This window comes from Cydia strobilella, chromosome 9 (genome assembly GCF_947568885.1).
Source record: "Cydia strobilella chromosome 9, ilCydStro3.1, whole genome shotgun sequence".
Taxonomy (NCBI): domain Eukaryota; kingdom Metazoa; phylum Arthropoda; class Insecta; order Lepidoptera; family Tortricidae; genus Cydia; species Cydia strobilella.
In genome coordinates this window covers 1,058,274-1,072,361 of record NC_086049.1, presented here as the reverse complement: position 1 = coordinate 1,072,361, position 14,088 = coordinate 1,058,274, and the positions used below count along the sequence as shown (strand labels likewise).

The window sequence follows — 14,088 nt, the reverse complement described above, 5'->3', positions numbered from 1 at the left end:
GCTCGTGTTTCAATTCCACACTCGCGGGTAAAATACAACTTTGCACCCTTGTATAACAAATAACTATTGCTGTGTGAGTGAAACACAAACATTTTCACCACACCAACGCGAGGAAACTAACTATAAAACATTGCAAGGTTCAAATCAACGTTATTAAAAATTTAATCATTCAATTCATCACTTAAAAGTCAATAATTTATTAATTTAGTTTACGTAGGACCACTGTATATATCTTGTATGTAAATAAAGAGTTTTTATTATTACTTAGGTAGGAAAATTTCATTCTGTATATTATTTTGATGATACATTTGTTATTCAATAAAAAAGTCAATTATATAAAATCAAAATATGCATCAGGTTATGTGCATAAAATGCAATTTTATTATTCGTTTTTGAAGTACAAAGAGAGCCTTTACTAGCTGGTGTGGTAAGAAGCTTTTTGCATGTTTTATTTTAAAATGTATTCAACCAACGACACCCCACACTCCCCACAGCATAGGGTTGATACAAGATCACCCCCCACTGTGTACGGGAGGTATCCTAAAGATTATTTTTTCTAGTTTTAACTTTACCACTATTATACAAAATTTTAGCAGCAACGGACAAGCCCGCTCTAGACTACCCGGCGCGAAGCCGCGAACGCGTGTGTGGAGTCGATTTCGCTGATTAGCGAACTAGACCACACTCGCGTTCGCGGTTTCGCGCCGCGATTCGCAAGTATTTGTCAGAAAGGAATTGGTCCTTCGAACCAGGTTGGATGCTGATAGTAGGTACATTCAGTGTGTAATGGCCGCTTTCCACCAAATTAATAGCGGAAACTGAGGCAAAGGACTTAGCGACCAGGACAAAGAGTAAAGTAAGTATAATGGACAAGAGTAAAATGTGTGGAATCTTGAGCGTTGCGAGGGTATCAAGGCACGAGAGTTAAACTAACTTTGCCACCGAGTGAAACAAAACATTACACCACACCAACGCGAGGAAAATACTAACTGTAAATCATAAAAAAATCCAAAAGAACGCTATTAAATATTTATCACTCAAAATCATCATTTAAAACTCCATTCCAACTGCCAACATAAGGAAAAACTCCAAATTTACATCTAATTACTTTGCCACTCTTGTGGTTAAAATGCAACTTTCTCATCAGTTTTCCAAGAATAAAGAGAGCCTTCACGAGCCGGTGTGATCATAAGATTATTTAGATTAGCAACTAAAACTCGTAAAAACAAGGACCTCATTTGCGCGCAGACAGTTCTGCTTAAAATCTTCACATGTTTTCAATAAATTGAACAAACAACTTGATATTTACTCGAAACATTATTATGACTGCAAGAGAGAAGTTACAAATTGGCTGAAGACCATAACCTATGATGAGACAGAGACGCTATTACATTGATCACACACTCACACAGACACACACACACACACACACAGAGAGAGACACACAGACAGACAGACAGAGAGAGAGAGAGACATACATTTCTTCTTGGACTCATGTATACGATACCCAGCTTTTATTATTATTATTTTTCATTCATTTAAATACCTTAATACTAAACTGTAACCTTAGTTGTAAATAGTATAAACTAGAATTTTTAGCTAGTAAGTAAATAAAAGTTAATTAGAGTTAATTAGTTTAGCGTAAGTACGTAATATACTTATAATATAGTTATGTAACCTGAAGGAAGAGCGGCGCCACCCAACACAGGCATTTTGCTTACCGGGTGGCTCCATCACCTTATATTATGAAATAAGTGTGTCTTACGCAATAAAGAATTTTTGAATTTTTTGAATTTTTTTTGAACTAAACAACAAACTAATTATTTTGACAACTGAACACGTGTTAAAAAGGTGGTAAAAGTCGCAACTAAAGTTAATAAGCAACCCATACCACGAGTCCGTACAGCGCACCCTCGCCCTCAACAAATCACGATGCGCGCGCCGCCGCGCAGCGCGCTGCGCACCCCGCCATTTTACTACACCACCGTATTTCACCAACACCGACTCGAAAAACATCATGAAAACTTAACTCAGACCAGCAGAACAGGTAAGAATTACCTTATAAACCCTTAAAGTGTAACTCTCTAAACGTAGAGCGACGGAAAGGGGAGTTTTAAGCGAGTGGTGTGGGAGGGCCGGTAAAAATAGAGCGATAGAAATGTAGCCATTGGGGTGAGGCAATATGGCAGGGTGTGAGCACCCCCATGAGTTTCCTCGACCTCACACCACGCGTAACAATAATTATGAACGAATGGCAGCAACCTTGACTTGCCTCTCGAGATCGCCGTGTGAAATGGTCTTAGTTGCTACGAATGGCTTTATTTTGTTATAATGTTTCGGTCAATATCTCAGACTCCATAATAGGCTGAATCATATAGGTACCTGATATTTACTTACTCTAAATTAATAAGGGTCAAAAGTCGCAGAAACGGCGCGCAATGTTAGGATGCAACTAATTATCTCCGTGGCCTACATCCCTAATTCCCTAGTAGCTTGAGGCTTGCTGTCTCCCTCGTATTTTGATTTTACTTATGTTTTATACAGGGGGACATCAAACATAATGATATAATATAACCTTGCTCTGTAACTACCTAATTAATATTATCATTCTAAAGCAATAATACAAATGAAAAAGAAAGTTTATTAAGTTTACAATATGGTGTTATTAATAAAAAAAAAACAATAAATAAATCAATATTATTTATTTATTTATTCAATTAAATAATTTCCTCATTATATAACTCCATACCTAGAACTAAATAGAATACCTAGAGTTTGGGATCAATCTAATCTAGCAAGTAAAAATTTAATATACTTGCGTCTGTAGTTCCCGCTCTTCCTACAAAACTTAAAATGTAACATCCAATCAATCTTAGAAGAATTTGAATTTCCGAACTAGCGGCATTGTTAAATTGGTACATAGGGTCGATTTCACCAAACAAGAAATTGAAGAAATAGTAAATTGACTTTTATTCACTACTTTTTGCCAAACTTACTTTTTACAAGACTACGCCTAGCCCCTGTAAGTCAAAATTTTTCCAGCGGCTAGGCCGGCTAGACCTAAATAAACTATCTAAATTTTAATCTCTTATTCTGAGGGACTCGCCGAAGAAAATTAACCACCATGAATAATTGTATAGTGAAGCAGGATGAATTTCGCTCCGTTCACCGGGCACATCCCGACGGCGGCGGCCATCCCCACCATCCAGCACTTTGCCGCTAAGTTCGGGTACGAGGGCACCAGCACCGTGCAGGAGAGATACCAGGTGAGGCTTTACTCACCCGCATATGCTGACCGCGGCCGCTATCATGCAGCTAATACGGGGGCAGCAGAATTATTCAGGAGGCTCCAGTTGCAGTGGCCCTTCATCTAGCATATGCTGACCGTGCCATTCCGAACTTCCAGCAGTTTGGTAAGTTCGGCTACCAGGACACCAGCACCGTTCATGAGAGATATCAGGTGCGTTGATATTTCATAGGCGTGCGAATGTCGCGGGTTTAAGCCTCGGCTCTTACCAATCGCTTTACAGTGAAGAAAAAACGTCGTGGAAACGGGAGCAACCCCAAAAATAAGGCCTAGTTTCCCGACGGGGTTGGAAAGTCAAATGGCAGTCGCTTTCGTAAATAGTGCTTGTCGCTTGAATGTGTTGTGCCAATTCTGGGGATAAGATTACTGCGCGGACATCGCTAGGAGGATGATTTGTAGCCTTTGTAGGTGTACAGACGTTTAAAACGGCCTACTGATAGTACTGATTCTCTGACAGTCCTTGAACTATCAACTTTACTTACAGGGAAATGTCCAGTTCGTGACGCCGGCAGTCGATGTCAAGTTCAGGCAGGCGGAGATGGTGGTCCCCGCGGTGGACGTGAAGTTCAGACAGGCGGAGATGGTGGTGGTGAGCAGCGCGCCTGCTGGCGCCGTCACCTTGGCGGGGTTAGCGCCCATACACACTGGTGAGTTCCAAAGTGGCGCAAATAGCTTTCAAATTCGGTATAGAGGCTAGACGAATTTCACTTAGGTAGAAATCGAGTTAAAGCCTGATACAAAGGAGCGTTAGAGGGAGAGCAATCTTGCTACAACGCAAATGCGTCTTGTATACTCTCTGAAACTGCCCCAACATGCATATCAGGCTTCAGAAAAGAAGAAATGGTAGTAGGATGGTCTCACAAAAGAGCATGTTGAAGATGAAGTGGAGGAGAAAGTTTGAAAGCAGACCCTGAGCTCTGAGAGAGACCCATTTAATTTTAAATGCCTCGTTCCAGTGAACAGCGGAGTGAAGTACCAAGCGATATCATCATCCACCGTGAACTTAGGCAACGTGGCGTACGGACAGACGTACACCTTGCAGGAGCCTAAGGATAAACGGGAGTACCGCGAGGAAGACATAATGGCTACTATGATGCAGCAACAGGATACCATCACAGGTCAGCGTTTAAGTATTTATTTTAAAACTTGAAAACAGTATGGTGCCATTTGGAAGAAAGCGTACTAATTTTTGGTGACATTTCCAGTGACGGGAACGCCGCTGCAGCAGGGCTCGCAGCAGCTGCTGGTGTTGCTGCACGAGCCCAAGGAGGCGCGCGCCATCAAGCAGGAGGCGCGCCAGGCCGTGCCCGCCGAGTTCATCAGTAACTTACTTATATTATTTTAGGTCTACTTCTTAATTTGGACGGCGGGTGAAGGGGCTTAATATATCATAGCTGGGCACCGTAGTCAAATAGTTAACTTCGTTAATCGCTAATCCGTTAATAAAAAAGTTAACTTAAGTTAAAAGATTTAACGGTAAGTTAATGGTTAATCCGTTAACACGTTACCAGAATGGCATTTTTTATATTGTTGCGATACTTGCGATAATGATCTACTTATAAAAAATATTAGTTTGGTTCTGGAAGTTAAAAAACCGGTCAAAGGCGTTTCGGGCCACGCTCAGTGATGTAGGGTTTCGTATTTGCCCGTCTGTCACAATAGGCTGCCTAAAACGGGGGCTATTAGACGGGGTAGATCGTTGAAAGACCTATCCCACACCATGGGGTTAAAAAAAAAAACATCCCCACTTTGCGTGTCCCCTACACGCAGTGGGGATGTTTTTTTTAGTTACAGAACTAGTTTTTCGCGGCGCAGTGCGGTGTAATTGACGATTAGCGGAGTTAGGAAAATGTAACGAAAGTTAACGAGGCCGTTAAAGGTTTTTGAGGTTAACTTAAAAGTTAATCCGTTAATCGAAATATTAGCTTCGTTAATTAACGATTAACGAGTTAATTCAAGTTATTTGTATCATTTCAATTTATTATACTCTATACTTAATGCCCAGCTATGCTTAATATCCACACAGCCTGAGGAACACGATGAGGCCGAAATACACTTTATGTGGCTAGTGCTGCCACACAGAATCGCGTCTCGCACCGTTTAAAGTAGAGCGAAACTGTGGTTACTTTTCGGACTGATCTGATCTGAATCTGTTAAACAAAGCTTTTGTCTTTTATGCAGTGCTATTGGCTACCGACAGGACAGCTTTCGTTACTTATAAGTAATAAGAAACAACCCAATTTTATTTTACTGTCTTATTTATATAGCTCAAATTCGTATAACAGTTATTTCGTAGATGCTGCTGCTTAGCAAAAGTAACTGTCCCTGCCTGGCCTAAACTCTTGGTTTTGTTCATATAGATATATATATTTTTTAGGGTTCCGTACCCAAAGATTACGAAGACTCCGCTGTCCGTTTGTCTGTCACCAGGCTGTATCTCATGACCCGTGATAGCTAGACTTCACAGATATTTCTGTTGCCGGTATAACAACAAATACTAAAAAGTATGGAACCCTCGGTGCGCGAGTCCGACTCGCACTTGGCCGGTTTTTTATAAGTCGTATATCGTGTCGCAGGTATCGGCGACATGTCCGACGCGACGTGGCAGTCTATCGGCGGCGGCGTCGCCGACTATTTATCGGCGTTGCCGCTACCGCTGCACCACTTGCTCAAGTACTCGGACAAGCGCGAGGAGCCAGTGCTGGTGCAAGTGCCTAGCGCGCCAGTATTAGCACAGCAGGTCAGTACACTAGTTCAAGTAATTTTAATAACAAAACTTCTGTGAGATACAGACATATTAAATATATTAACCTCGTAAGGCCCAATATGCATTACAATGTACACTCTGTTTCAATCTAATTTGAACCTTACACTAACTGAATTAAGTAGCATTTCTTTTGTTTAATTGTTTTCTAAAACAAACGAAAGTCACCCTAATCTTCTATACAACAAGGTTCAAATTAAAAATAGGGAAACTATGTATGGTAGGCCTTACGAGGTTAATAACAGGTCACTCACGTATTTTAAGTCGAGGAGTGTCTCCTGATGACTCCTCAGTACGGAGTCAAATATGTCGAGCGTTTTTCAACTTAAAATACGTGAGTGACCCGTTATTAATATATTTAATATCTCATTCAAGTAACTCAAAAGTTTGTTCGGTTGGTCGGGCAGACGGTTGGGGAGAAGGCGGTTACAATATATTTGCAATATATTAATCGCCTACTCCCCCAGTAGGGCCTGTGGGATGGGGATCCACAATATAGGGCCTTACACGTCTGGGAAAAGGTTCAGTGCGTTGCCGATTCTTCCCTCCTTTGGGACGCGGGTGCCCCCGGTATTCTAACCGGGGCCGCCGGGGGACGACACGGTGGAATGTTCTGCGACCGCGTGGCGTCTCCCAACAACGGTAGAGCGGGCAACGCCGCAGGGGATGTTAGTGGGTATTATTTTCCCCTCCAGGAGCGAGTCCCACATACCACCCGCCAATGGGCTTCCCCAGCCCGGAGGTGAGATGCGTAAATGCATTTACCCCTGCGTCAAAAAAAAAAGGTCGGGGTTCAGTACAGGTACTCGTTAGACTTTTGTTCCTCACAGTGCGTTTATTTTCAGATCCCAAGTCCCGCAGTGAACACGGTGGTGGTGCAGACGGCGCCCGCGACGCCGCCGCCGCCCAAGAAGAAGAAAAAGAAGAAAGCTACTAAAGAGAAGAAACCCCGGCCTAAACCCGGAGAGATTCGCCTCACTACCGCGCTGGGTTGGTTGCTTATATTTGTACCTTTTATGTAGCCGTCAATCTCGTTGACCGTAATGGTTGAATTAAGATTTCGTATACCAAACTGTTGTTGGGTACTTTTCATGTATGAGCTCCCGACTCAACTATAATAATCTCCGATTTCTGTGGTCCGAAATAAATGATTTTTTTATTTTTATTTTATTTTTAATATTCATTTCGAAACGGTTTAGTCAACTATAATGAATTTGACCAATCACGTGGCGCCGCGGTCCAGAGGAAAAGACATCAACGCGCGACTATTTCATGAGTAATACCTATTTATATATTATGTACGCGTTAATGTCTTTTGTACTACTGAGATACTTACCTAATTTTCTTTAATTATTTAGGTTTTATAGTTGAAAAAGTATTATTTTAGATGACTCGTAGAAAAAGTATTGCATACAATAGTGATATAATCAAACTTTTCAATCTTGCACGTTTATTAGGTCACTCAGCAAGCTTCGTGGCCTAAACACGGAACTCGACTGAAAAGCTCTCTATTATATCACGATTGTATAAAATACCATAATGTACGCCATAGTAATGTTCTACACAAGCTCTGTTTTTTACTTCAAGTACTAAAATCGCAGTTATAGACCGCGGGCCAGGAACAGATTTCCATGTCCAATCGCTTCCCGGGCGAAAACTCGTATAGTGGTTAACGGCTATGTATGATGAACGTCAGCTGCCGCTCCGTTGGTGGGTTAAGGAATGGCAGCCACCGAAACGCGTAACACGGTCTTTCCACCGCGATACAACAGGCTGACGATTTTTTTTGTTTTCGCCTGGGAGGGGATGACTGACGAAATTTGCGCCTGGCTCGCGGTCTTTTAGATTCGATTTAAATCTAGACTAGCTACTTACTTAGTCTAAGTGACACTTCTCTAGTAAGTGTTAGATTTGAGCCACAAGGCTAACCCTGTAACGTACGAACACGGGGGGTCTAGCTGACAATCGTTGATAGAAAATCGAACCTTAAATAATCTATGGAAATAGTCAGGTGACTTTCTTTATCTGTTCATCCCGATACCGTCAACTGGGGTGAATAGGGATGGGTGGGGTAAATAGGGACAAACTTAAAATGTGATTTACCTGACAATTTCTTAAAAAATAACCCACACAATATCTATCATTCGATTGAAAATAATAGTAGATTTTGTATAATACAATTTGTGTGGGTAGTTATTAAGAAATTGTCACGTAAATCAGTTTTCAAGTTTTGTCCCTGTTCACCCCGATTGACGGTACATTTCTACTTTTAGTTCGGCGTTTGCCGATTGTCATCTTAGCTAGGCCCCCTGTATTATTAAAACAGTAACGTTTACATATGTGCCTCTGCAGATGGCAGCACTCTATACTGCTGCCCGGAGTGCCACATGGCGTACCCGGAGCGAGGGCTGCTGGAGCAACACCTGGTTGGACACACCATGGAGAGGAGGTAGGTTACATCCAGGAATATGACAAAAGTAGCAAAGTGACGTCAGCGACGTAACAATGACGTCATTATGACGCCATAAAGATGTCGCTGACGTCATAATGCTACCTGGGGAGGATACGACGTGTTGACAGCTCATCATCATCATCATCATCATATGTGCCATTTTCAACCAAAAGGGTACTTATTGTCGCTTGTCAGTAAGGCGCTATTTCCATATAGCTTCAATTAGAAATCAACCTTATCAACAAGCGACAATGTGGTACCTTTTGGTTGAAAATGTCACATATATTTAAGAGTTATACTCTTGTCGGTGGAGCGATTTCCATATGTGTCGGTCCTCTGCCTTCTCCTTGACAGCCTGATATGTCATACGACACGACGTTGAGTTTTTCCTTTACTTGATCTATGTATGTTCTCCTTGGTCTCCCCCTCCGTCTCCTTCCCGTGCCATACCCGTTCCGGGTCCAAGAGATACTTTTTACATGTTTTTAACATCTTGTAATTACCATGGTGCAATAATTTATTTTATAAAGAAATAAAGTAGCAAAGTGACGTCAGCGACGTCATAATGACATCATTATGAGCCTATAAAAACGACGCTGACGTCATAATGACGTATAAATGCTACCTAGGTTGCCTCAACTCTCCCTTCAATTATGTTTTTGATAAATTCGTCGTGTCGTAGCAGGTGCCCAAGCATTTTTCCTCTTCTTCTTTTTCTTTTGTTGACAGCTAAACTGTTTGAATTCCCTGTTGAGGCCTAATAGGCTCCTTTCTAGGTAATGCAGGGATGCCTAAGTGGATATTCAATGAAGACTTGTTATTAAAACTTGTGTACAAAGATTTATTTTGTGAATTTGAATTAAATACAGTTACAACTTTGTCTACAACTAAAAGCAACTAACTTAAGTAATTAAAATTCAAATGATGTTAAACACCATTATCATTATATCGTTGTTAATCTCTATGGAGGAGCGGTGTCTCTTGACACAGGTATTTTTTACTTAAAAAGAGGCACCAACCTGATTCCTGTAAAATAACTTGTGCTACTGAATAAATCATTTTTAATTTAATTTAATTTTTTAACTATCGTGATAGTATCAAGGTTAAAATTCATGTGACAGCTCATTCAGAGAACACTCGGGGCGGTATTGTTTTTGGAGATCAAAGCGTGTTATCTCCGAATGGGCTGTTTCATGAATTTGAACCATATAATTAGAATGGTTGCTTTTTAAACGGGCTTATTTCCGTTACTTATATCTTAGAAACCCTTATAGGATCACTTTGTTGTCAGTCCGTCCGTCCATCTGTCTGTCAAGACCCTTTTTCTCTGGAACGCGTGGAGGTATCAAGCTGGAATTTATATCAAATACTCAGGTCTACTGTCCCTTGGAGCTGTGAAAAAATAAAACTTTTAAGCCAACGCAATCAAAAGATACAACCGTTTAAGCGCAAATTTCGGCAAATTTTCGACACTCGCAAGGGAATCAAAACCTACAAGGTACTTCCCGTGAACTCAGAATCTTGAAATTTGGTACGAAGCAACGTCTTATAGCACAGATAAAGGTAAAAATGCGAAAACCGTAAATTTTTAGTTACATCATATAATAAAAATATTTTTAATAATTTTAAACTTACTACCCCTTTCCTCATGAACGCGTAGAGGTATTCAATTGAAATTTATATCAAAAAAGTACGGAACCCTCGGTGCGCGAGTCCGACTCGCACTTGGCCGGAGCCCGAAAAAATCATCTGATATAATTTATACTATAGTTTGTTAAAGGACGGTCTTATTTCAATAGATAGATAGATAGAGAGAATCATACTAGTACTAGACCCCGAAAGAAAGAAAGAAAGAAAAGGTTGAGTATAGTTTTTTTGTTCTTATTTACTGCCAATTTGGTTTGACCAACATCAGCGTTTATTTCTAGGTTTATTTGTGACATCTGCAACGCAGCCCTTAAACGCAAGGACCACTTGACCCGCCACAAGCAGAGCCACAACCCGGAGCGGCCGCACGTCTGCTCCGTGTGCCTCAAGGCCTTCAAGCGGCGCGAGCAACTCACACTACACTTCGTCATACACTCGGGCGAGAAGAGACACGTGTGCAACGAGTGCGGCAAGGGTGAGACAGACAATGCCATTTTACACAGCATTGGACAGGTAGCCTTAGAAAGGCGACCAAGAGCTTAGGGGGCTTAGAGAGGCGAGGAGGCTTAGGAGGCTTGGTGCTCTCTCCTGACCGATTTCGGCCACAGCGACTGTGTGCTCTGGAGTAGGCAAATTTTAATTCGCGTTATTAGCGTGCAGAGGGGGGGGGGGGGGCTTAGGGGGAGGGGGGGGGGGGGTAGGAGGTTTCAATATAGGCGATATAATCCGTTTTCATAGTTTTATTTCATGAGCCTTAGAAAGGGTTAACTAGACGTGTGGGTCGACCAAATTGTTTATCGGCGGCGGCGCGCGGGGTAGTCTCCCGGCGACGACGGCAGTTAACTTTACTACGAGTTACGAGCAACTGACGCGGGCGTGTATTTATGATATTATCGCATTCACATATAAATTTACATTCTAGAATTATTTTTGTATCAAGCAGGAACGTCAGTCTGTGAACGATGTTAGAAATACTTAAATTAAAAGTGACAAAACTTCCGTGAGACACAAACCTATTAAATATATTAATAACGGGTCACACTTCTTTTAAGTCGAAAAACGCTCGACATGTTTCACTCCGTACCGAGGAGTGTCATCAGGAGCTTGCGTTGCGTTGTGTCGAACGTTTTCAACTTAAAATACGTGAGTGACCCGTTATATATTTAAATTAAAAGTGGATTAATTCACTGTTTTGGGTGGGACTTGAACCTACGACCACTGGATCAGTAGTAGTTGGTAGTAGTGCTCTGCCATCGGAGCTACCAACACCGTACCCAATACAGCGAATATTTCCACCATATATGAGCCATAAGGGAGGCTCTACCGACATCTCCCGTAAGTCTTACACTTCTTAAACGGCAACCGGAGTTCCTAAAATTAAAGTTACTTTTATTTACGTGACTTCATATTCGGTTATTGTAGGTCTATATTTTTGATTGACCTGCATGTTTTCCCAGGTTTCTACCGCAAGGACCACCTGCGCAAGCACACGCGCTCGCACATCGCGCGGCGCGTGAAGGCGGAGCTGTGCGCGCGCGCCTCCTCGCCCCCCTCCCCTCCCCTCGCGGCCGCGCCCCGCCCCGCCCCCCTCCCCACGCCCGCCCCCGCCCCCGCCCCCTCCTGACGCGACGACAAGGGCGACCTCATCACGCTCATACAGGCCGCCAAGGATGTCTTCTGACTCGATGAGCTAGGTGTCAAGTATATTGATGCTTAGAAAAGTTACGTTTTTCGAAACTTTTAAGTTTCAATGAGATCGATTCGATAATTAGCCCAGGTCATTGTCTTACTTATTTTACAATAATTAAAAATATAAAAACAGTGTATAAAATCGGAATACTAAAGTTGAAATTCTATTGGTGAATCGTACTATGCCTGGAAAAGAGTTAATAAATTTTGTTTTCTTTTTTTGCATTTTTATAATCTGTCAGAAAGATGAGGCCACAGGTATCACATAAAAATGTGAACAGTAATTTTCGAATGTCATAAATGGTAGGTGTAAAAATATAAATAAATGTGATTTTATTTAAATTATAAATATTATAATTTACTGTGATCGTCAAAAATATTTAGAAAAAATAAAGTACACCTATTTAAATTGAATGTTGGCAAACTTGAGAAGAGTTGTTTTTGTTATTTGTTAGTAAATATTAAGATTTTGTATTTGTTTTCAAATTCTAAAATAATATAAATACTCTGTTCGCAATATTAGGATATAGGTAGTTAATATCAGTTCTTATTGTTATATAGGGAATATAAATTGGTTAAAATTGTAAAAAAATGTTTATAGTTAGTCATAGCGCATTTTGACATATTTTTATATAAGATCTACGTAATTGTCGCCTAAAACTGACATAAAATCAAGCTTAATAAGTAATAACTTATTAAGGAAAAAAAAGAACCCTATTACTACAGAAATACATTTTTTTTGTGGGATAACTCAAACCATTCAAGGTGGGGTAAGACTATTACCGGGGCAAGACAAACACTTGTTTGAAATCCTCATACTGTTTGTCTTGCCCCGAGCAAAATAAACTATGTTCGTCTTACCCTACCGTTTCTTATAATGAAACACTAGAACTAGTATTATAGGAGTAGGTACTTACAATTACATATTTTTGTAAATTAGTTCTAGCCATGTCAACTGTGTTCATTTCTTTAAAACGTAACCTTAGAATTAAAGTACAAAAGTATACTTACTTTACTCTGTAAATAAGATTTTCAGATTCTCTAATATAGTGAAATACTTAGTTGTACAGATTCACTAGAAAAATCTGTTTTAGTGTGTCATACAACTTCCGAAGCCTAGACTAAATTGCAGGTCGTTTCGCGAAAGCTGGCGCGAATGGAATGAACGAAACGAATTATACCTGTCATTGTTTCTGACACATTTGTACCGGTTTATACGTTACACGCATAGATATTTGCGGCTCAATTCTGGTCCCATGTAAATTCCTTACGTTGCAAGGGAGGTGTGGAACCGAAAGTGACGCATGGGGATGTAGAGTACTCAGGCCCTGAAGCCGCCGGTGCGTTCGCGTCTCACTTCGGCTCCGTTTTTCTACCCGATGAACCGGTCCTAGACCCACGGATAGCCAGCGCAAGCTTGCCAGTCAACGCGAGGTGTATTGATATCAGGGGTTTTACACAGAACGACGTAAGGAACGCAGTAAAAAAACTAAAACCTAGATCGGCGCCTGGACCGGATGCGATACCGGCTTTTGTGCTCAAGGGTTGTATTAATAGTCTTGTAGGTCCGATAGAGTTCATTTTCAATCTCATTCTTCATTCTGGGGTATACCCATCTGACTGGAAAAAATCGAGGGTAACGCCCATTCCGAAGAAGGGATCTAAACTTAAAGTCGAAAACTATCGTCCCGTTGCAATTTTGAACACCCTGGCTAAAGTCTTCGAATCGGCGACACATTGCAAACTGCTCCCTCAATGTCAGCCTTACATGACCAGTACACAGCATGCATTTCTCCCCAGAAGATCGGTGGCCACAAACCTGCTCACGTTGACCCATATCCTATCACGTGAGCTGGATAGGAAAGCTCAAGTGGACGTCGTCTATCTGGATTTTCAAAAAGCTTTCGATCGGGTAGATAATGACGTCCTTCTTTTAAAACTAGGTGCTATGGGGTTTACACCCAGACTTATAAATCTTTTTGCGAATTATCTATCCGATCGAAAGCAGTACGTGAAGTATGGTCCTTACGTTTCAGAAAGCTACCCCACGCGCTCTGGTGTCAGCCAGGGGTCCAACTTGGGACCATTTCTTTTCGTTCTGCTGATAAACGATCTACCGGTGGAAGTGCATCACTGCACGTTGCTAATGTTCGCTGATGATGTGAAATTGATTAAACCGATCCAAAGTCAAAGGGATTGCGAGGAGCTGCAACGGGACATAGAGGCGGT

The 14,088-nt window shown here is 41.4% G+C and overlaps 1 protein-coding gene across 1 annotated transcript; it reads left to right on the top strand.

The window, feature by feature from the left end:
- The first annotated feature begins 1,839 nt into the window (after nt 1-1,839).
- LOC134743852 (chorion transcription factor Cf2-like) lies at nt 1,840-11,880 on the top strand. The gene is made up of 10 exons (XM_063677477.1): nt 1,840-2,047; nt 3,141-3,266; nt 3,792-3,954; nt 4,264-4,425; nt 4,513-4,629; nt 5,884-6,059; nt 6,917-7,061; nt 8,424-8,520; nt 10,452-10,645; nt 11,628-11,880. The coding sequence occupies exons 2-10, from the start codon at nt 3,150-3,152 to the stop codon at nt 11,792-11,794; spliced, it is 1,338 nt and encodes a 445-aa protein (XP_063533547.1). The 5' UTR covers nt 1,840-2,047; nt 3,141-3,149; the 3' UTR covers nt 11,795-11,880.
- The last annotated feature ends 2,208 nt before the right edge of the window (nt 11,881-14,088 follow it).